The 23,709-nt window shown below is 43.3% G+C and overlaps 1 protein-coding gene across 7 annotated transcripts in view; it reads left to right on the top strand.

The window, feature by feature from the left end:
* Window positions 1-9,794: 9,794 nt before the first annotated feature.
* adgrb3 (adhesion G protein-coupled receptor B3) overlaps window positions 9,795-23,709 on the top strand; it is an 817,113-nt gene continuing 803,198 nt past the window's right edge. For all 7 annotated transcript variants that reach the window (XM_072250523.1, XM_072250502.1, XM_072250515.1 and 4 more), the window contains exons 1-2: window positions 9,795-10,186; window positions 12,870-13,650. In XM_072250523.1, coding sequence (XP_072106624.1) covers window positions 12,885-13,650 — 766 coding nt within the window. In that variant the 5' untranslated portion in view covers window positions 9,795-10,186; window positions 12,870-12,884. The remainder of the gene's footprint in view (window positions 10,187-12,869; window positions 13,651-23,709) is intronic.

The following is a 23,709-nucleotide window of genomic DNA, read 5'->3' as shown; positions in this document are numbered from 1 at the left end:
ATTTTTGGAGGATTCTGTGGTTCATTTACCATGTGTTTCTGGTTGCTCTTTATTTTGCTGTTGGAAAGATTTGATTGAGGCGCTTCAGTGTGGAACTGGCTCTGTGGTTGAAGCCTGCAGTCTTCGACACAGAATCAGAATCAGGTTTAATATCACTGGCATATGTCGTGAAATTTGTTGACTTTGCGGCAATAAGAACAAAGCGTGACCTGGGTGATGGATCCTTAAAGATGGATGCCGACTTTTTGAGGAATTGTTCCTTCAACAGGTCCTGGATACTATGGAGGCTAAGTGATTATGATCGAGCTGACTGTGCTTACTTCAATCACCTGCAGTCCCCCTCTCTCCCCATACGAGACAGTGATGCAGCCAGTTAGAATGCTCTCCATGGTATAACTGTAGAAATTTAAGAGCATTTTAGCTGACATACTAAAACCTTCTCACACTTCTAATGAAATACAGCTGCTGTTGTGCCTTCTTTGCTGCTATATTGATATGTTGGGTCCAGGTTAGATCCTCAGAGATATTGACACTCAGGAACTTGAAATTGCTCACTCTCTCCACTTCTGATATGTCGATGAGGACTGGTATATGTTCCCTCATCTTACCCTTTCTGAAGTCCACAATCAGTTCTTAGGTCTTACTGGCATTGAGTGCAAGGTTGTTGGTGCAACAGCATTCCACTAGCTGATATATGTTGCTTCTGTACCCCCTTTTGTCACCAACTGAAATACTGCCAAAAATGGTTGTATTGAAAGCAAATTTATAGTTGGCATTTGTGCTGTACCTAGCCACACAGTCATGGGCATAGAGAAAGTAGAGCACTGGCTAAGCACACATCTCTGGGGTACGATAGTGTTGATTGTCAGTGTGGTGGAGATGTTATTTCCGATTGTCACAGATTGTGATATTCCGGTTAGGAAGTTGAGGATTCAGTTGCAGAGGGAGGTACAGAGGCCCAGGTTCTGGAGCTTTCCAATCAGAACTGTAGGAACGATGGTGTTAAATGCTGGGCTGTAGTCAACAAACAGCATCCTGACATAGGGTTTTGTATTGTCAAGGTGGTCCAAGGCTGTATAAAAAGCTAGTGAGATCATGTTTGCTGTAGACCTATTGTGCCGATAGGCAAATTGCAGCTGGTCCAAGTCCTTGCTGAGACAGAAGTTAATTCTAAACATAACCAACCTCTCAAAGCACTTCATCACAGAAGATGTGAGTGCTACTGGACAATAGTCATTAAGGCAGCTCACCCTGCTTGTCTTTGGCACTGGTATAATTGTTGCTCTTTTGAAGCCGGTGGGAACTTCTAACTGTAGCAATGAGTGATTGAAAATGCCTTTGAACATCCCTGCCAGTTGATTGACACTGGTTGTCGGAGCCCTACCAGGTACTCCATCAAGGCCTGTCACTTACAAGGGTTGAAAGACTGCCTGATGTCAGCCTCTAACACAGAGATCACAGGATCACCAGGTGCTGAGGGTATCCTCATAGCTGTAATTTTATTCTCCCAGGGCTTGAAGCATCATTGCCATTCATGATGTTAGGCTTCAATTTGTAGGCAGTAATAGCCTGCAAACTCTGCCAGAGTTGGCGTGCCTCTGATTTGACCTTCAACATTACTCGGAATTGTTCCTTAGTTCCTGAAATAGCCCTCTGCAAGTCGTACCTGGTTTTCTTGCACAGACCTAGGTCGCCAGGTTTGAATGCCACAAATCTAGCCCTTGGCAGATTACGAACCTCCTGGTTCAGCCATGACTTTTGATTTGGGTAAGTACCGTAAGTACTCATAGGCACAGAGGTTTCAATGAAGTTGGTGACAGCTGTAGCGTACTCATTCAAACTCGAAGATGAATCCCTGAACACAGTCCAGTTCACCAATTCAAAGTAGTCCTGCAAGCATTCCTGTGCCTCCCTTGTCCATACCTTCTTGGTCCTCGCTGCTGGTGCCGCAGTCTTCAGACTCTGCCTGGACTCAAGGAGTAGAAGTACAGCCAGATGATCAGACATTCTGAAATGTGGGCATGGAAGAACACGGTAAGCACTCTCGATGGTGGTGTAACAGTGGTCCAATGTGTTGGTTCCTCTGTTAAGTACAAGTGATTTGTTGGTAGAGCATAAGACCATTCAGCCCTTCGAGTCTGCTCTGCCATTCCATCATGGCTGATCCCAGATCCCACTCAAACCCATACAGCTGTCTTCTTGCCATATTTTTTGCCCTGATCAATCAGGAAACAATCCACTTCCGCCTTAAATATACCCACGGATTTGGCCTCCACAGCAGTCTGTGGCAGAGCATTCCACGGATTTACTACGCTCTGGCTAAAAAAATTCCTCCTTAACTCTGTTCTAAAGGATCATCCTCAATTTTGAGGCTGTGTTCTTCTAGTTCTGGATACCCCCACCACAGGAATCATCCTCTCCACATCCACTGTATCTAGTCCTTTCAATATTCGGTAGGTTTCAGTGAGATCCCCCCCGCAGTCTTCTAAATTCCAGTGAGTACGGGCCCAAAGCTGCCAAACACTCCTCATATGTTAACCCCTTCATTCCCAGAACCATTCTCGTGAACCTCCTCTGGACTCTCTCCAATGACACTTGCTTTCTGAGATATGGGGTCCAAAACTGTTAACAAAGCCGTAAGTGTGGCCTGACTAGTGTCTTATAAAGGCTCAGCATTATTTCCTCGCTTTTATACTCTATTCCCCTTGAAATAAATGTCAACGTTGCATTTACCTTCTTTACCACAGACTCAACCCGTAAATTAACCTTCTGGGAGTCTTGTGTGAGGACTCTCTGCACCTCCGATATTTGAAATTTCTCCCCATTTAGGTAATAATCCACACTATTCTTCCTTTCACCAAAATGCATTATCATACATTTCCCAACACATATTCCATCTGACACTTCTTTGCCCATTCTTCCAATTTATCCAAGTCCTGCTGCAATCACATTGCTTCCTCAACACTACCTACCCCTCCACCTATCTTCATATCATTCGCAATCTTTGCCACAAAGCCATAAATTCCATTATGTAAATCATTGACAAACAATGTGAAAAGCAGCAGTCCCAATACTGACCCCTGAGGACAACACTAGTCACAGACAGCCAACCAGAAAAGATCTTATTCTCACTCACTACCTCCTGCCTGTCAGCCATTCCTCTATCCATGCCAGTATCTTCCTGTAATGCCATAGAATTTTATCTTGTTAAGCAGCCTCATGTGTGGCACCTTATCAAACTTCTGAAAATCCAAGTAAATGGCATCCACTACCTCTCCTTTATCCACACTGCTTGTTACTCCCTCAAAGAACTCTGGCAGATTTTTTTAGGCAAGTTTTCCCTTGACAGAAACCACACTGTCTTTGAATAATTTTATCATGGTCTCCAAGTACCTTGAAACCTTATCTTTAATAATAGACTCCAACACTTTCCCAGCCACTGAGGTTAGTCTAACTGGCCTATAATTTCCTTTCTTTTGCTTTCCTCCTGTCTTAAAGAGTGGAGTAACAGTTGCAATATTCCAGTCCTCCAGGACCATGACAAAATCAAGAGATTCTTGAAAGATCATGACCAATGCATCCGTTATCTCTTCAGCTACCTCTGGAATGTAGTTCATTTGGCCCAGATGACATATCCACCTTAAGACCTTTGAGTTTGCCCAGCACTTTTTCCTTTGCAATAGCAATGGCACTCACTCCTGCTCCCTGACACTCATGGACCTCTGGTATACTGCTAGTGTCTTCCACAGAAGACAAATGCAAAGTACCCATTAAGTTCATCTGCCTTTTCTTTGTCCCCCATTACTACATCACCAGCATCATTCTCCAGTCATCCAGTATCAATTCTCACCTCTTTATATAACTGAAAAGTACTTTTGCTATCCTACTTTATATTTGGGGCAATTCTGTCCTTATATTTAATCTTTTCCCCTCTTATAGCTTTTTAGTTGCCTTTTGTTGGACCTTAAAAGCTTCACAATCATCCAACTTTCCACTTTATTTTCCTACCTTATATGCCCTTCGCTTAGCTTTTATGCAGTCCTTAACTTCCTTTGTCAGCCACCATTGCCTACCCCTTCCATTTGAGAACTTCTTCCTCTGTGGGACATATCTATCCTGTGCCTTGTGAACTATTCTTAGAAACTTCAGCATCTCTGCTGGGCCATCATTCCTGCCATTATCATCCTCCAGTCTGCCTGGGCAAGCTCCTCTCTCATGCCTCCGTAATTCCCTTTATTCCATTGTGATACTGAGAGATGTGAGTTATTCTTCTCCCTTTCAAATTACGGTATGAATTCAATCATATTATGATCACTGCCTCCTAAGGGTTCCTTTATGTTAAGCTCCCTAATAAGATCTGGGTTATTACGCAACACCCAATCTAAGATAGCCTTTCCCTGAGGCGGCTCAAACACAAGCTGTTCTAAAAAGCCACTTTGTAGGCATTCAACAAATTCCCTCTCTTGTGATCCGACACCAACCTGTTTTTCCCAATCCCCTTGCATATTGAAGTCCCCCAATACAATTGTGTCAATACCCTTATTACATGCCCTTTCCAGCTCCTTTTACAATCACAACCCCACATCTTGGCCACTATTTGGAGGCCTATATATGATTCCCATAATGTTTTGTTTTAACCTTGCAATCTCTTAACTCCACCCACAAAGATTCAACATTCAACATCCTATGTCACCTCTTTCTAAAGATATAATTCCATCTCTTACCAACAGAGACACACCACCGCCTATATGATACAAAGTATATCCTTTGATGTTAAGCTCCTAACTATGGCCTTCTTTCAGCCATGACTCAGTGCTGTCCACAATGTCATACTGACCAATCTCTAATTGTGCCAGGGGTCCGTCCACCTTATTCTGAATGCTGTGTTTACTTAAATAGAGCACCTTCAGTCCTATATTTTTTGCCCTTTTGAATTTTGCCTCTGTGGTATAATTTAACTATTTGCTCTGTCTGCATTTGTACCCAATCATTGGCTTGTCCTTCCTTACATTCATGTTACACCCATCATCTACCTGTAAACCTGCTGGCTCATCCTCAGCTCTATCATACTGTTTCCCATCCCCCGACAAATTAGTTTAAACCACTTCCAACAGCTCTAGTAAACCTGCCCACAAGAATACTGGATTCAAATGCAACCAGTTCCTTTTGTACAGGTCCCACCTGCCCCAGAAAAGGTCCCAATTATCCAGAAATCTAAATCCCTGCCCCCTGTTTCAATTCTTAAGCCATACATTTATCTGCCATCTCATTCTATTCCTATCTTTACTGTCATGTAGCACAGGCAGTAATCCCGAGATTAGTACCCTTGAGGTCCTGCTTCTCAGTTTCCTTCATAACTCCCTATATTCTTTTTTTTCAGGTCCTCCTCCCTTTACCTTCCTATGTCATTGGTACCAATACAGTATGTACCACAACTTCCAGCTGTCATCATCCCTTTTTAGGATATTGTGGACATGTCCAGAAACATCTCAGACCCTGGCATCTGGGAGGCAAACCACCATCTCTGTTTCCTTTTTGCCTATCTGTCCCCCTGACTATAGGGTCCCCTATAACTGCTGCCATCCTCTTTAGTACCCTACCCTTCTGTGCCACTGGGGCAGACTCAATGCCAGAGGCACCGCCACTATTGCTTTCCCCCGGTACCTCATCCCCCTCAACAGTATTCAAAATGGAGTACTTATTGTTAAGGGGGACAGCTACAGGGGTGCTCTCCACTATTTGGTAATAATTAGTTAGAGACTTTTGAAGCTGGCCTGGTTAAAATCCCCCAAAATGATGTGGTAGGCATCAGGATGTGCCATTTGTTGTTTGTTGATAACATCATTCAGTTTGTCTAGAGCATGTTTTACACTGGCCTGAGGCGGGATGTACACTGCTACCAAGATGATGGCTGAAATCTCCCAAGGCAGATAAAATGGACAGCACTTGATCACGAGGTGTTCCAGGTCAAGTGAACAGACTGGGACAGACACAGTGCTAAACTGAACTGATTTGGCAGCTGTGGCTCCTGGACCATTTTAGGGAGTCTGCAGTTGTTTGTTTGTTTGTTTATTTATTTATTTATTGGGATACAGCACGGAATAGGCCCTTCCAGCCCTTTGAGCCACGTCACCCAGCAATCCCCTGATTTAATCTGAGTTTAATCATGGGACAATTTACAATGATCAATGAACCTATCAACCGGTACGTCTTTGAACTCTGGAAGAAAAGCACAGTACCTGGAAGAAATCCACGCGGTCACAAGGAGAACATGCAAACTCTTTAAAGGCAGTGGCGGGAATTGAATCTGGGTCACCGGTGCTGTAAAGCATTGTGCTAACCAGTATGCTACTGTCCTTCCCTCTGTATGTTATTTACTCGCTTTTTGTTGTTTGTGCGATTTGTTCTTCTTTTTCTCATGTTGGATGTTTGATGTTTACTTTAAATGGTTTCCATTGTGTTTCTTTGTTTCATGGCTGCCTGCGGGAGAATAAATAGGGGTTATATACTGAATACATACTTTCATAATAAATGTACTTTGAAACTGTTAAAACTTTGAAACTTGGTAATTGACCTTCAGGTTTGATGTTGCCTATATTGGTTTCAGACCTTGATCCTCCTAGATAAGCCTTTCTAAATAGTTTCAAGTTGCAACCTAAGACATGTGTACCAGTGTAGATCTCCACAGAAAGAATATTCTGCTTCACAGATAGCAGAAGTGAATGTAATGTACTGCCAATTAAACCTGATTTTTTAAAAATAACTGCTTAAGTTTTACATAAACACTATTAATGAACATTGCAGTTTTTGCAACAGAGAAATGGCTTGTCAGCTTCCAAGAAAGTGTTAGATGGTTGTTATCAGGGGCCAGGTCTGATTGCTTGCTTTTCTTCTCACCCCTTTTAACAACATAATATCGAACAAAGGCCTCACCTCTAATTACCATTCATAAAGAAATTGTGGGCACTTTATACCTTGTTTCAGAGTTTTAAAAAGATGAAATATTCAACCCACTTTTTCATTAAAATTGAGGCAAATGTGATCATAATTTCTTGACAATGATAAATATGATCTAAAGGAGAGGTGAAGAATGAAGCTGCACACAGAGGCGTTTGCTCGGGTTGATACTGCAGCACTTATGCCAGTCCCACCACAATATAGACAAGAGGCGACCAAAGTAGAACACAATTTCAAACTCAAAATTGGTTCAGTCATCATGAGCATGATTTGATTGAAGGGGACAGGAATTTATGTATCTTTGCTCCAGCATCCCCTGGAAGTCCAAATGTTAGGGACAGATAAAGAGGCAAGAAGAAAACAGTTTGCACTTGGAACTAATGGCTGAGATGCCTTCATGGGGATGAGGCGAACTTCAAATCACATGCAGATGATGGAAATCTGAAATAAAAGCGAAAAAAAAATGCTGAAAAGATTTAGCAGGTTAGGCAGCATTCATGGACATGGAAATATAACTCAGTGTTTCAGGTGCTAGATCTCGCCAAACGGTCTTCTGGCTGAATCATTCACACTCTTTCTCTTTCTCTTTCTACACATGCTCCCAGTCTGCTCAACGTTTCTACAAATTCCGTCTGCATGTGATGAACTTGGACGGGAAGAGTACAACGGGAACATAAATCTGTGAGGTGAATGCTAGACATTTCCTCGCCATATAGGCAGAGTTAATTGTTAACTACTAATCTATTATTCTATTGAAATATATAAATCCTCTTGTCCACAAAGACCACATAAGCGATGACGTTTGAAGCCTCATAAAGTGGGGATATTAAGGGTAATATATGCTGAAGAAAATGGGGGAGAAGTTTAATGTAAAAACACTCACCATGGGGAGATTTTCGTTAACCGGAAGGCCTGGTGTGTGACACACTGGGTATGAGCAGCAATCTACGCTACCGTTTTGCCTGACAGTTAATAGCGGTATGACCCTTGACACCGAGAAACAACTAGAACAATTTAAAGCGAGGTCCCATGAGCCAATAGCCCTGTCCCCGACCCTCGTCGCCGTGTGTGTGTGTGTGTGTGTGTGTGTGTGAGAGAGAGAGAGAGAACGAGAGGACGAACGAACTTTGGAGATGCTTTCTCAAAGCGTGTCCTCTTTTTGAATAATTTTTAGACTTCACGTGCCTGAAGCTGCATGATCTGATCAGAATGAAAACAAAATTGACAAGGTGCTAGGAAGGAAGGAGAGAGCGGAGGGAAGCAAAAGACGGCTTGTGCAACCCTAAACATGATTCAGAAGGTTAGGGAAGACTGGAGACCAGAGTGACTGTGGCTTAACAGTTGACTTTACCAGGATTACTGTCAAGGCTCGTACCTTGTGACGTCTGGGAACTGATTCCAGTTGCTGCTGCGGCCGCTTAATTTGCGAAAAGACTGGAAGCTTCGCCCTGGCGACTAAAAGCGGCAACTCCCCAGCGGGCAAAGTACTTTACGTGGTCCCCGCGAACAGAACAGACCCGACCCTATAAGACAGTCCTTTGCACCTCCTCTCGCTCCCCCTCACACCAACCCCACACCGCTCACAGGCAAAATCACTCCGTGACCACATTCCCATTAATCTCTCTGTGAGCCGATCAAACATTCGCGTCAGTTCCCGAGCCCGCTGCCGGGCACCTGTCAGTCACCCTTTATATATATATATTTACACTCGACGGACCGGTCCTCGGACTTAATCGTCGACTCCAAAGGAAATACCTGACGTGTCTGAGGGCCGTGGACGGGGTATCTTAGCACAAGCAGGGGCAACGCTGTCTTTCTTCCTTATCTCTGCGCTAATATTTGTGTCACCCTGTTCCTGAAAACAATCCGCGTGCCAGCCGCATTTGGAAGAAGCGGAGTGCGTCTCGTAACCCAGCCCCGCTCGGCCGCCCGCCCAACCACCCGCCCGCCTAACAGCACTGAACGCGCGGGCACGGTGGCTGGGCGCCGAATCTCTCTGCCACTTTTTCAGGATGGTTGTTGTCAATCCCATCAACGCAGATGGTACGATTATCTGAAGCTCCAACACTCTCCCCCCCCCCCCAATATTTATCAACATTTCTCTCGTGACTTCCGCTCCTGTCATGATCAAAGGGTCCATTCTCGTCCACCCCATGCCACCGCTGCACCATGTTCAACTTCCTCAGCCTCGCCGATGGTGAAATCCGGCAGGCCCGCTCTCACTGAACACTCTGCCTTTAACCCTGCTCCCCTTGTCGCCCTCGGATCTTTTCAGCGACAACAGTCAGCTTCCGAATCCTTTTCCAACCCCAGGCACGTCTGTCCAGCTCCCTGAAAGTTGTGGTCCAGCACCACTCACCATTACGTACCCCGCACAAGCAACCGGCCCCCCACCCCCGCCACCCCCAGCCCGTCCCCGAGGACTCGGCCACCGGAGATTTGCCGCTGAGCCGACCGACAGGACCTCCAACTGAAAAAAAAATCTCAACAAATTTCTGGAGGAATTGACACATGGCAGAGGAGGGGGGACATTTATTTTGTGTAGCACCACCCTCACCCCTCCCCGAACCTGCTGGCTCAGGGCCCGCAACTGTCTGCAGGCTCCGAAAGCGGTGTAGAAAGCTCTTCGAGACACGCTCGCACACGTTAATACGGCTCTGATCCGACCGAGTGTGACGTGCGAACGCAGCCGCATCCCGGATCCAGCTCTCCCTCTCCTCTCTTTCTCTCTCTGTACTGTACCAGTCTCCGCCACTCTTAACATATTTCCACCCGCCACTCCCCCGCCCCCTCCTCTTCACCAGCCAAGGATTTTTTTCCACCATGTCATCTCGGGAGAGTCCGCCAGTGATCTGAATCTATTTCCGCAGCGAGCGAAGATCTCAGCCGCCTCCTCTCGATTCCTTTTTATTATTATAATTTCGCAATCTTGTGTTCTCCCCCCAACATAATCCGCTTCTCAAATCAGAGAGAGAAAAAAATCCTGCTACTCCATCGGACTGGGCTTTTAACGGTTCTACTTGCGGGAAAGCGAGAGGGAGAAAAAAATCCCCATACAGATGCATTCTGGAGTTTAATGGCTTTCGGAAGAACCGGTTCCAATTGTTGATTGTTCTCTTTTAGGGGTAAAATGGGAAGAGTTAGATTCGAGGAATGGAAATCTTCCCACTCTACACTGGGCATATGTGCTAGCATTGTGAAGAAGTAGGCACAGTTTTCGGATTGTAAGGTAAGGAGCAAGCCGCTTGTTCTTTCTCGCTCTTTAGCGTCAGATCTCAGCACGGGTCCTGTGCGTTTATATAGCCGATATCAGCTTCAGTGGGCGACAGCTTTATATCTTGGCCAATTAGCCGGACTCTTCTCGGTAACTGTCCCTTTCATACATTTTCTTTAAAAGTAAACGCCCGTACAGAACTGATCCAGGCATATTTAAACAATTAAGTTGTCCTGAGCGGGATGGCGGGTGGGAAATGTTAGGATGAGAAACGTGTTTGTGGAGGAAGTTGAGATGGAAGTGAGCCAATGCGAGAGTCTCAGCATCCAGAACAACTTGTGCAGACAGCAGGGCTCTGGCGCCGACTATGTCTTACACCGCTGCTGCTATTAAAACATAAACTTGTGGGAACGGCTTCATTGGATGCTTGAGCTTCTGTTTTCAAATAATTGTCCAAATACAGAAATCTCTCTGAGGCTTTAATTGGCTGTACCTGGACAATGTGTGGACATTCATCGAACGCGTTACAGGACAAGTTTCCTGGGTGGGTGGGAGGATAAAAGGATTGGTTTTAGTTTGAGGTGAAAATTGCGGATGGTTCCCCCTTTCGCTCCCGCTTGGCACCCTACAGTGAGCTCCGTTGGATAATGCAGAGTGTAGACGCGGTTGCGAAGCTGCTGTACCATCCCCTGTTCGACCCGGCGGTGACTCACGGACAGGCTGCAGCTCTGCATCACATCTAGTTAGAAGTTGGGCGCTAAACCACGAACCCTGCAAAACGGCGTTCAACGAGGTGTCCCATTGCATGGAGCCAAGGACGCATTACTCGAGGGTTCCTGAGGCAAACCCAGAATTTCTTTAAAACAGAAGTGACATTTTAATTAGATGCATTTGAACTTTTGTCACCTAATGCAGAGCTAAAATGAACAAAGGAGGACAAACCGGGGCGTAAGGATTTGTATCAGTATATTAAGCTCTGTAAAAAACAGTAGTATGTTATTGAATTTCTTACTGTAAGCCGTTAAACTCCAGCACCACAGACCCGTACTGTGTCCCCATAGTCAGTTCTTCGCACCTGCTTTAAGTCAAGACTGCATTCACATCGCTGAGATTCAATCGATGCTAACAGGTTTAATACACGAACTGTTAATTTAGGCGGATAGGGAGGCATATTGCGATCATCTTGGAGTTTTTTTAAGCATTCCTGAAACACAATGCCATTCCCATTACAAGACAAACGTTTTTTTTTGTTTACAATGCCCACTGTAACCCCGACCCCGGAACGCGTCTTCAATTCAATCCTCAGTTCAGGTGGGATGCTCTGGGCCTCCCGTCTCATTTCATATTCAGGAAGATGCGCATTGTTTACACATTATGGGTCCCACTGGATGACGTGAATCGGAATAAAAAGACTTATCACTGAAAGAATATAAAGTTCATCCTGACGCATTGCAAAGTACCTCACAGAACCGAAAGCCATGGGGTTAACTTTAAAGGAAGAATTGTGTGGGAAATACACGCAGCCAAGACGGACTGTGAAAGGTTCAAACCGCCTGAGAGGGTATCTCAACTACAAGCCTTCGTGCTAAGCATTACATTTAAAATGCTGACTAATTTATCCAACTTTTAGGCGTCTAAAAACCTGGTTCATACATTGAAGACACTTATGAGCTTTAATACCCATTGTAAAAGTAAGAACCCAGCACGGGTATCTCAGGAATAGCCGACACAATATCTTTATGATATTGTGGACGTGCAGGGAATATTTTACATAATGGACACGGGGAAAATCGCGAATGTACCGTGTTTTAAAACATTTAAAAAGTATATTACTAGTACTTGAGGAAATTGGCTAAAAATTAAATTATAAAATACATAAAACAAAAAAGGAGCGTATGTTTCAAACCAGCACAACCTTACAGTTGGAGCCATCTTCTTGACAATTTTTTGGATCCGGGATGCCTTTCTAAAGCAACCGGCGCATCAATGCCTGCATGCTGATTCTTATGCATTGCGTTTTCGGAGTTCAATGCAGTGGGAAAGTCCTGCCACCGATAACCGACGGCAAAGCCGATCTGTGCGACACTGGAGATTTAATATTTCCTTTAAGTTGCAGAAATGAAAGTTTATATATTTAGTAGAGCTGCCGTTGTATCAATCGCAGTGCCGGGCAGACTAGGGGACAAGGGTTTAATTGTCAGATACATGAAATAATCTCATCTCCAGCCTTAAAATGAATGTTCGGCCATTTAATCAACGATGAATCTGAAAACTAGTCTCTATGATAGGTAAGTGGGAAAGAAATACTTCATTAAATGTGGTTATTGATCGGCGAGGGATAATAATAATATTTCAAGCATTATTTTATTATAATATGTGCTTAACATTCTGAGTTATTATTCTAATTCGCGTCGTTTTGTAAACGACAAACTTGAAGTGTCTCCAGTGCTGTGCAGTTACTGACTTCGGTTGCTTTCACTCAGCGCAGACACTAAGATAACATCCGCGTGGCGGCGATGTTTTCACAGCCATCAAACAAAAAAACCTCAGTGTAAAATTCTAGCCATTGTATCAATGATAGCCCAACTCATAATGGTGAAATGATCACGCTGGATCGTTGATCAGCCGCCGACGGCAACGAGCCTACGGTGGCCTTCCTGAGCTGTTACTTGCATTCTAATCTTCTTCCCTTCCCCAGGCCAAATGACATAGGATGAGGGCCTTTGGTGACCTGATGACTTATGTGTTTGCAACCCATCTCCTGGTTATGGTTGGATTTAACGCTGCCGAGGACTTGTGCTCCGCCTTCGTGAAAGGAGTAATTTACGGATCGTATTCGCTCAACGAATTATTTCCTCAAAACTCCACCAACTGCACTTGGACTTTGGAAAACCCAGATCCGACCAAATATACCATCTACCTGAAATTTTCTAAGCGGGATCACGGTTGCTCCAGTTTTTCCCTATGGGCCTATCAGTTCGACCATTATTCCCCTGAGAAGATTCGGGACCTATTAAGAAACGCCAAATCAGTTGTTCACCTGTGCCAGGCAAGGAGTATGTTTGTATTCTTGGAGTTTGACAAGAACTTCGTCCAGTTACGCCGCCTGGTCCAGCCCGACGGCTCGGCGGGACACCCCCACGGGAAAGGGCAGACTGATCGGCCAGCTTTCGAGCTTCTGGTCTTGAACAAGGTGAGCCCTAGCGAGTTCGGCTGCCAGGTAATCTGCGGCTGGTTGGAGAGTTGCATAAGAGCCGGGGGCCACGACGGAGGAGGAGGGGACGGCAAGAAGGAGTCGGAGGCGGGCTCATGCGGGGTGATGGACGCCAAGTGCAATTGTCAGCAAGATGTGATGACGGGGGTGGTCGGGCTCGACATGGTACTACCTCTCAATGCAGATACTGAGGGCTGTCTCTCTGCCCGCCTCCACACCTCTCACACATGCAACCTGACCGAGGGCAAGCGAGCGCCTAGAAAAGGTAGGCCTCCTTATTTTACCCTATTGCATTGGAACTTTCTGCCCACGAACACTGGACGTACCAGTTACTACACCAGTGAAATAATTCGTATTCTAATTGTTATGAATTTTGTGCATAATTATTACTTACAACTATTGCTAATATATTGAAAATTGTGACCTACAGTATGCGTTTAACAGATTTAGAATCTCAAGCAATAAACTTGAGGAAAGGTTAAACATAGTTTTTAGATTTCTGAAATGAAAAAAGGCAAGTTTTATTTCCTAAATGTTTTTTTTTTGTAAAGAGAATGCGTTTTATTCCCGGGTCTCTTCAAATTTATTTTTTACTCATGGAGTGTGCAAGTTAATTTATTTTACGTATCCCGAACAAAACCAGAATTCCCAGCAGCTCCTTGTGGGCTTCTCAGGATGTGTAAGAGAAAAGCGGCAAAGAAAATAAAGAAACACAGTGCTCATGTAATTGGTGACAGGTAGGAGAAGCACGGAGACTGGAGAGACGGTGTATGGCACCAATGGGGCGGAAAGAATTTGAATCTGTGAACGTGCCTGTTAATGAGAGCAGATGACCATCCAAAAAATTCATGTTCTCTCACAACTTGGGGTGCCACGAATATGTTGTATGTTGCCCTTTTGGAGGGAATGGTTGTCATATAAAACCATTTATATATGGACAAATATAAAATTATGACTTTAGAAGTTATATTAAAAGTAATTGGTAATTTAAATTCTATGCCCCTCCCTTACTTGTTCTTATGAACTTTCGCTAGATCAGGTGCCAATGTGAAGTCCATCACCCAGAATGTCTTAAATTGGGTTAAGCTAGGTACAACATTTCTAACCCTCTGTAGCTTAGCTTAGCTCAGCTCAGCACAGACTGCTTTGTCAGCTCAGTGAAGACGTTGTAACACTAGAGGGGTCCAGGTAAACACACAGCACATTAATTAACTGAACATATGAAATAACTTCATATGTTTCTTCTTGGTTTTTTTTAATGCAAAAAGTTAGGAATAACCCACTCTTTGCTGTTGGGAAACAGCTACTGCTGAATTAAATTAATCATCTGTGTTTGGTCAGGGAGCTTGTTCCCATGTTTGCCGTTAGTTGCTTGGTATGCTGTTAGCTCATATATTATCACAGAGGAACCCCGGTCAACCCTATTGGAAACTGAGAATTTATTGTTCTAGCGCGATTAATTATAAAATAGCCCTGGTAGCTGCGTGGGGAATGAGTTTTAAAAAACCGACTGATGAACCTGTACGAAAGACCAATAAAGGGCAGGGCTGGTCCGTGTGCTTTACGTAATGGTTGGAGTTTGTTGTCCACGGGACCACCCTTGAGTCATCATTCTGGGCTTGCTAAATACGATTTTATCCAGCCGCCCTTTCCTATACGAAGTAAAAAGGTGTGGGGCGATGGGGTTAAATGATAAAGTTGCACTTTTGGCATACGATAGAAAAGAAGGGAAATGCAAAATGATTCCTTGCATTTCTAGAAGTGGGCGTTAATTCGATTTAACAGCGAAAACAGATAGCTGAATGGCTGACTATAACTTGCGCTGCAGAGAAGAGTGGGGTGCAGCCCCCGCGAGGCCAGCCCAGAGCTTGCTGATGGTTTCTTGAGTCATGGTGTATAACATTACCGTATTACTGTTAATAAGTCGCAGTCCTCACCATCTCGACGGAAATGTGAAGGCTCTTTTCGGCTTTTCATTTTGTTCTTGCCCTTTTGCTTTCTTAGTAACGCCACAAGCCGTGTGTAGAGATTAAATAAATGAGCGGGCTACCGTGGGTCCCTTACAGGTAATAAACCTCTCTTCAAGGGGAGCAGGAAATAAGGTAATGTGATAAAGAACAGGGAATCACGATTCCCCTTCGGTTCCGTTAGATTCTGACCCCATCAAAGTGTTCGACGGGGCAAGAATGAGGGACACGGCAGAGTAAATAACGCGGCCTCCCGTTAGGAATATGATGATTCAAAGCCGTCACCGCTGCTGATTTCTGCAGCTGTGCACGGTTTTAGATGTCGTGTACTTATGCAGCGAGTGAACCGACCCCTTACACCCAAAAGGAAGAGAGTTCGAACTACAGTCGTGGGGAAACAGGGTTATTTGTGATCCTAACTCCTCTCTCAGAAGAGAGAAATAAGATCCTCAAGTAATTTTCACAAGGAAATGTGATAAATTGTTCTCGAATAGACGTCGAGGGCCTGGGGAAAAGTGTCACTAATTGGGCAGTTGTTGCAATGAGGCAGAACAGCTCAACTGCCGGATGGTGTTTTCCTGTGTCCACAGCAATCAAGCCGAGCTGCCTCCGTCCCACACACCGCGAAGGGACGCATTCGTGTGACATTTGCGCCCTCTGCAGCACGTCCGCAGAACAAGCCTGCCTCCCTCGATCCCCCGGACAGAAAGCGGCGGTGCTCCGCACTCGTGCACCCAAGCAAAACCCCTTCCTTGACTCTCTGCTAACTTGGCACTGAAACCATCCCTGCAACGGATCTCGATTAGAGCAGAACGTTCCCGTCCCCAAAGCCAGGATCGTCCAATGTAAAATAGATTAAGTGCGGCAATGGATCGAGCGGAATTAACGCACTCAGATCGGCTTTGGCATTTTATGTTGCTATTGCATTTACCGATTACATTATAAACTCTACTGGCAACATTTTACAATCCACACAGTTGCGCTGAAATATAACAGAAAAAGAGCAATTTTATCCTATGTTCAAGGTGTTTATTTCTTTGACGTTTCGGCTTAACAGCTCAGGCGAAGTAAATATTTGGTAATATAAATAGGGGTGAAAATAAATTACACTTAATACCAGCACATTGTTCCGTTTACTCTCGCCTCTAAAGGTAGGAACTGAAACACTAACCATTCACTTTACAATGTGCCTCGCAATAAAATATAAACTCTGCGCGTACCCCCACCGATTTTCACTCTCAAGGTCGTGCGCGTGTCTGTATACTGCGTGTACGAGACCAGAGTTCTTCTCCAAGGACTCCCATATTTGTTCGATATGTGCGCTCAGCATACAACTCTACTCCCAAGTACGTAAACAGTTAATGTGTTGATAATCCGCGCAGCAGCACTTGAAAACCGTTTGAAATTATACTGCTCAATGCGTTTTATCTACGGGATGCGAGATGGCTGTTATCTGATTTCCCGTGCTTGTAATGGCCAGATTGTAGCATGGCTGCCTGTTGGCACTGCTACACTGATTAGAATCGGAACATAGTTGTCCAAAACCAAAGTACAATAGAATGTGCATACAATTGAGTCAAAATAAAACATATCCAAATTAATTTGCTAATTATGTAAAAACGGTTAATTGATTTCACCTATACCACATCCAAATAATAATCTTGTATTACTTAGATGCTGAGCAGAAATGGAACATCTCTATTGAGCAGGATAATAAATTATACCACACGGTTTAATCTTGGTACAGCAGGTGAAAGTGACAGCAGTACATCAGGTGTCTTGACTCAAAGTTCTGCTGCTGTTCCTCATCCTAGCCGGTAATGTCACTTGGTTAACACTTTTGAAAATACTTGGTGAGAAAGCATTATCTGGTGAGGTTAGCAGCCTGACAGCATACTATCCCCTGTACACACACACACACACACACACAAACTACTCTAGGCCAGTCACTTGTAATACTTGAAATGTTTTTTGATTTGTTGTATGGAATAACCTGAAATTTGTAATTCACCGAACACTTCTCTCCACTCCATGACAGATAGACAACCTTGCCCAGGAGGGTTATTTGAGCCAAGAGCACCTATTCAACATGGTCGACCATTTCCCACCTCATAGCAAGCTATCATGGAGAAAGATGTGAAACCAGCTTCAGGAGGCATTGATTGAAGGAAAAACTAAGAGAATTATATTTCATTAAATTTGCTCTAATTAGAGACAATTACAAGAACACCAGAAATAGGAGTGGGAGTTGGATGTTTGGACATTCTAGTGTGTGGTCCAGTGGACAAAGTCATGACTAATGGATTATGCCACATGATATTCCTTCCCAGATCTCTTGATTCCTCTAACTATCCTGAAATCCATCTATTTATTTCTGTTTTAAATACATGAGATATCTGCACCCCTTTTAAGATAGGGAATTCCAAAAAGTCACCACCCTCTAAATGAAGAAGTTTCTCTTCATCTCAGCTCCCCATTTCAAGACTGTACTCCTGCTTCTGAATTCCCCAAATGGAGGAAACATCCTTCCCTTAGCGACCATGTTAAGCTCTCTAAAAATGTGGTATGATTCAATGAGAGGGCACCACCGCACAATTTCATAGTGTAAATTGATGCTGCCAGTTCAGCCAAAACCTTTTTTCTGTTCCACCTTAGAGAAATAAGAGAGGGTTGTTGAGGTGAAATGTACTTATCTAATATGGTTGGGAATTTCCCACTTCACAGACAGCTATCATGAAGAAAGATTGGAACCCAACTCTCTCCATTTCTTTCTGTACACCAGACCCAACCAGTTCCCCTCCACCACCACTCCCCTCCGTCTGGCAGAACTGGTCCTCACTCTCAATAATTTCTTCTTCAGCTCTTCCCATTTACTTCAGACAAAAGTTGTAGCCATGAGTACTCGCATGGGTCCCAGCTATGCCTGCCTTTTTGTCAACCATGTAGAACAGTCTATGTTCCAAGTCTGCACTGGTATCACTCCCCAACTTTTCCTACGCTACATCAATGACTGCATTAGTGCTGCTTCCTTCACCCATGCAGAGCTCGTTGACTTCATCAACTTTGCTTCCAACTTCCAACCTGACCTCAAATTACTCTGATCCATTTCTGACACCTCCCCACCCCTCTTTCTCAATTTCTCTGCCAATATCTCTGGATAGTTTATCCACTGATATCTTGTATAAATCCATTGATTCTTACAGCTACCTGGATTATACCTCTCCCCACCCTGTAAAAATGCCACCCTCTTCTCTCAATTCCTCCATCTCCACTGCATCTGCTCGCAGGATGAGGCTTTTTATTCCAGAACTAAGAAGGTATCCTCCTTTTTCAAAGAAAGGGGCTTCCCTTCCTCCAGAATCAATGTTACCCTCACCTACATCTCTTCCATTTTGTGCACATTTGCTCTCACCCCATCCTCTCATCACCCCGCCAGTGATAGGGTTCCTCTTGTACTCACCTAGCACTCCACCGACCTCTGCACCCAGCACATGAATCTCTGTAACTTCCGCCATCTCCAGTGGGAGCCTGCCACCAAGCTTTCTGCAGGGATTGCTCCCTATGCAACTCCCTAGTCCACTGATCCCCCACCCGGCATTTATCCTTGCAAACAGAACAGGTTCTACACATGCTCCTACACATCCTCCCTCACTGTTATTCAGGGCTCAAACAGTCTTTTCCAGGTGAGGTGAAGGCCTTTGACAAGGTGCCACACATGACGCTGCGTACCAAGTTAAGAGCCCATGGTATTACAGGGAAGTTACTTGCATGATCAGAGCATTGGCTGATAGGTAGGAGGCAGCGCGTGGGAATAAAATTATCCTTTTCTGGTTGGCTGCCAGTGACTGGTGGTTCTGCAGGGGTTGCTGTTGGGACCACTTCTTTTTATTTTCCAGGTCACTGATTTAGATGATGGAATAGATGGCTTTGTTGCCAAGTTTGCAGATGATACAAAGATTGGTGGAGGGGCAGGTAGTGTTAAGAAAACAGGAGGGCTGCAGAAAGACTTGGAAGATTAGGAGAAATGGCAAGAAAGTGGCAAATTAAATACAGTGTTGGAAACTGCATGATCATGCACTTTGGTAGAAGAAATAAATGTGCAGACTATTTTCTAAATGGGAAGAAAATCCAAAAATCTGAAATGTAAAGGGACTTGGGGGTCCTTGTGCAGAACACCCTAAAGGTTAACTTACAGTTTAAGTCAGTGGTCAGGAAGGCAAATACAGTGTTAGTATTCATTTCAACATGTCTAGAATATAAGAGCAGGGATGTGATGCTGAGGCTTTATAAGACACTGGATGAGGCCTTACCTTGAGTATTGTGAACAGTTTTGGGTTCCTTATTTAAGAAAAGATGTGCTGGCATTGGAGAGGGTTTGGAGGAGGCTCACAAGGATCATTCCAGTAATGAAAGGGTTATCATATAAGGCATGTTTGATGCCTCTGGGCCTGTACTTGCTGGAATTCAGAAGGATGAGAGGGTATCTCATTGAAACCTTTCATATGTTGAAAGGCCTAGACAGAGTAGATTTGGAATGGATGTTTCCCGTGGTGACGGAGTCTAGGACAAGAGGGTATGGACTCAGGAGAGAGGGTGTCCATTTGAAACAGAAATGTGGAGAAATTTCTTTAGCCAGAGGGTGGTGAACTTGTGGAATTTGTAAACACATACAGCTTTGGAGGCCAGGTCATTGGGTGTACTTAAGGCTCCTCTGTCTTTTGGTCTTATGGAAACTTCACCTGTGAATCTGTTGTGGTCATCTACTGTATCCGTTCTGATGTAGGTTGGGAGATTGCTTCACCGACCAGAAAATGCGGGATCTTTCAGTGGCCACTCATTTTAATTCTTCTTCCCATTCCAATTCTGACATGTCTATCCATGGCCTCCTCTACTGCCATAATAAGGCCACACTCAGGTTGGAGGAACACCTTATTATATTTTGTCTGGGTAGCCTCCAACCTGATGGCATGAACATCAATTTCTTGAACTTCCAGTAATGGCCCCTGCCGTTTACCATTGCCTCTCTCACCTTACCTTCTTACCTGCCCATCACCTCCTTCCGGTGCTTCTCCCCTTCCCTTTCTTCTATGGCCTTCTATCCTCTCCTATCAGATTCCCCCTTCTCTAGCTCTTTATCTCTTTCACCAGTCAACTTTCCAGCTCTTTACTTCGCCCCTCCCCCTCTCTCAGTTTCAGCTATCACCTATTACCTGGTATTTCTTCCTGATAAAGGGTCTCAGCCTGAAACATAGACTATTTACTTTTTCCATAGATGCTGCCTGGCCTGCTGAGTTCCTCCAGAATTTTATGTGTGTTACTTGAATTTCTAGCATCTGCAAACTTTATGCTTATTAGAGATGACCCACGTAAAACCCCCCCGAGACTCGAAGCCTAGCTTGTCTAATCACTCCTCATATGATTGACCCACTGACCTCAGCATTTATCACATTACCCAAGATATATGAAGATATATCTTGTGTACATTTGTACATTTTCTCTGTGTACATTTCAGGCACAGTAATTCAAGGCTGGCAATGTAACTGGTCCCATATTGTACACTACATGCTTATGAGAGCAATATAATAAGGTCCACATTACTTGCTCAAACCCACATGAGCACCATCCCATTACCAAAGTCAAAGTGCTCTTTATGGATCTTTATCCCAAAGTGCAGTTAAGACAGAAAATCTGTTGAGGAAAATAGAAAACAGTGTTGATGTTATTATACAAATTACTCTACATGTTTGGAATCTCAAAGACCGTTCTGTAAGGCAACTTGCCTTTCCCTGGCTGATGAGATGGGGGTTAACATTTCACTTTCAGGAGATATAAAACGTTAGAGAAAACTTCTGTCATTATATTACTTGTCTAGTTCACAGGCACCAGGCAAGAAATTCAAGCAGGAAATGATGGAAAGTCTCAGCAGATCAGGCAGCATCAGAGAAAAGAGATTCAGAAGGCTCTCAGCTCCCAAAACATTACCAGACTTTCTTTCCAGAGATGTTGCCTGACATATTGAGATTTTCTCGTACCATCTGTTTTTATTTCAGTTTTCCAGCATCTGCAGTTTTTTTTTATTTTCACAGGACGTTCGAGCTGACTGGTGTATTGAATCTATATTCCATTCCTTTCCTCGTGTGTTACAAGTACTTCTCCATTACAAAATCTTGAAAATTTCAATCTACTAAATATCTAACGCTAAGTCCTCCACAATGTTTTAGTCTCAATAAAGCGTCCTAACAATTAGAGCCTAAGTGAGTTCTGACCGTAAGCATGTACAACCAAAACAACACTTCCTCATTTGCATTCTAATCTATGTGAGATAAAAACCAATAAACATGTGCATTAGGCACTCTGATTATCATTTGTGCTTAGACTTTAGTCTTTTTGTGCAGATGGATATCTAAATCCCTCTGCAGCTGCTAGTCTTCCACCATGGAGAGAGTGATCAATTTATCTTTCTTGGATCCAGGGAGAATAACCTTGCGTTTCTCCATGTTAAACAGCACCTGGCATAGTTTTTTCCACTCAGTCTGCGCTGCTTTGTAGCTTCTTGTTTGCACCTCATAAACATTATACAGATATATACACACACAGAGAATACTGTATAACTCTGTGTGTGTGTGTGTGTGTGTGTGTGTGTGTATATATATATATATATATATATATATATATATATATACACGCACACACACATATATTCTAGATTATATCACAAAGTTACTTTCAGATCTGTGTGCATATGAAGTTTCCAATAATCTCTTGTGCAAATTTGATGCATTTTTAGCCTCTATCATGTAAGCTCCATCTGCAGTGAATCCCTAACCACTCTTCTTCTTAATTGATCTCTGTTCTGTCCTTTTCCATGTATTAGACTGGCATCTGTAATAAATCTATTTTTTTTTACTCATACATTGTTGAAGCTGTCTAGTCCTGGAAATTTGCCAGCACTAACCACTTTTTATAAAATGTTGTAAATCAATGTCTTCTTGACCTTTAGGTTCATTTGTACGTCCAGTATTTGGTTCTGTAAGTTTTCCATGTAAATATATAGATCCGCAGTTTCTCTATAGCCAATTATTTTTTTCGTCTGTAGTGGTCTTTAATGGACCTGTACTTCCATCCTTTGTCTTAATTTATATTTAAAAACACTTCGATGTTATTTTTGACACAACATGCAAAATTTTGCACCTTTTATTTTGCATGATGCATTACTTCAGCTTTCAACTGCTATCCAGTTTGGATTTCTTTGCATTTGTCTTTCAATTCTCTTTTAGTGAGTACCATCTCAAATATGGCCTCTTAGGAACAAATAGCTTGTTTTGGTTCATGTCAAAGAAGTCTCTGAATACTTACCAATGGCTGCCTGCCCACTCTGGTCAATCAACTTTTAACTTTCTTTTTCTATTTATTTATGCATTTACTTATTTAGAAATACAACAGGCACTTCCAGCCCAACAAGCCATGCTGCCCAGCAACACATCTATTTAACACTAGTGTAATCACAGGATAACTTTCAATGACAAATTAACCTACTAATCTACTCTTGCTTCTCCTTGCAAATATCAAATCATCCCTCACCACCAGATCATTGATTAATTCTGGCTGCAAACTCGTTACTAAATCAGGTATGGTTTGTTCAGTTTGTTCATTTGTTTGTTTATCAATTCTGGAAATTCATCATCTTAGTCAAAGTGAAAATCATAACCTTTCATTACAAGTACATTATTTTCATCATACAATGTCCTCGTTTTCATATTTATTTCAAAGATTAAATTTATTATCTTAGTATGCATATGTTACTACATACTACCTTGAGATACATTTTTTTGCAGGCACGTATTGGAAAAACAGAAATACAATAAAGTTGTATGAAAACTATACATAAACAAAGGCTGACAAACTCCAATGTGCAAAAGAAGGCAAACTGCAAATAAAATAATACTGAGAGAATGAGTTGTAAAGAGTCCTTGAAAGTACATGAGTCTGGAGGTCATAGAATCAGTTCACAGTCCATGCTGATTCAAGAGGGTAATAACTGTCCCTGAACCTGATGGTGCGAAACCTCCTGCCCAATGGTAGTAGATAGTTGGGGTCTTTGATGATGAATGCCGCTTTCTTATTGCAGTACTCCATGCAAATGTACTCAATGGTGGTGAGGGCCTTGTCTGTGATGGACTGTATCCATTACTTTCTGTAGCCTTTTCTGTTCCTGGGTGTTGGTATTTCCATGATGCTGCTTAGGATACTCTTCCATTGTGCATCAATAAAAGTTTATCAAAGTTTTTGGTGACTAGCTGAATTTACCCAAACTTCCAAGAAAGTAGAGATGCTGCTGTGCCTTCTTTGTGATGACA

The sequence above is a fragment of the Mobula birostris genome, chromosome 2, assembly GCF_030028105.1.
Source record: "Mobula birostris isolate sMobBir1 chromosome 2, sMobBir1.hap1, whole genome shotgun sequence".
NCBI lineage: Eukaryota > Metazoa > Chordata > Chondrichthyes > Myliobatiformes > Myliobatidae > Mobula > Mobula birostris.
This window is presented reverse-complemented; position numbering and strand designations above follow the sequence as displayed.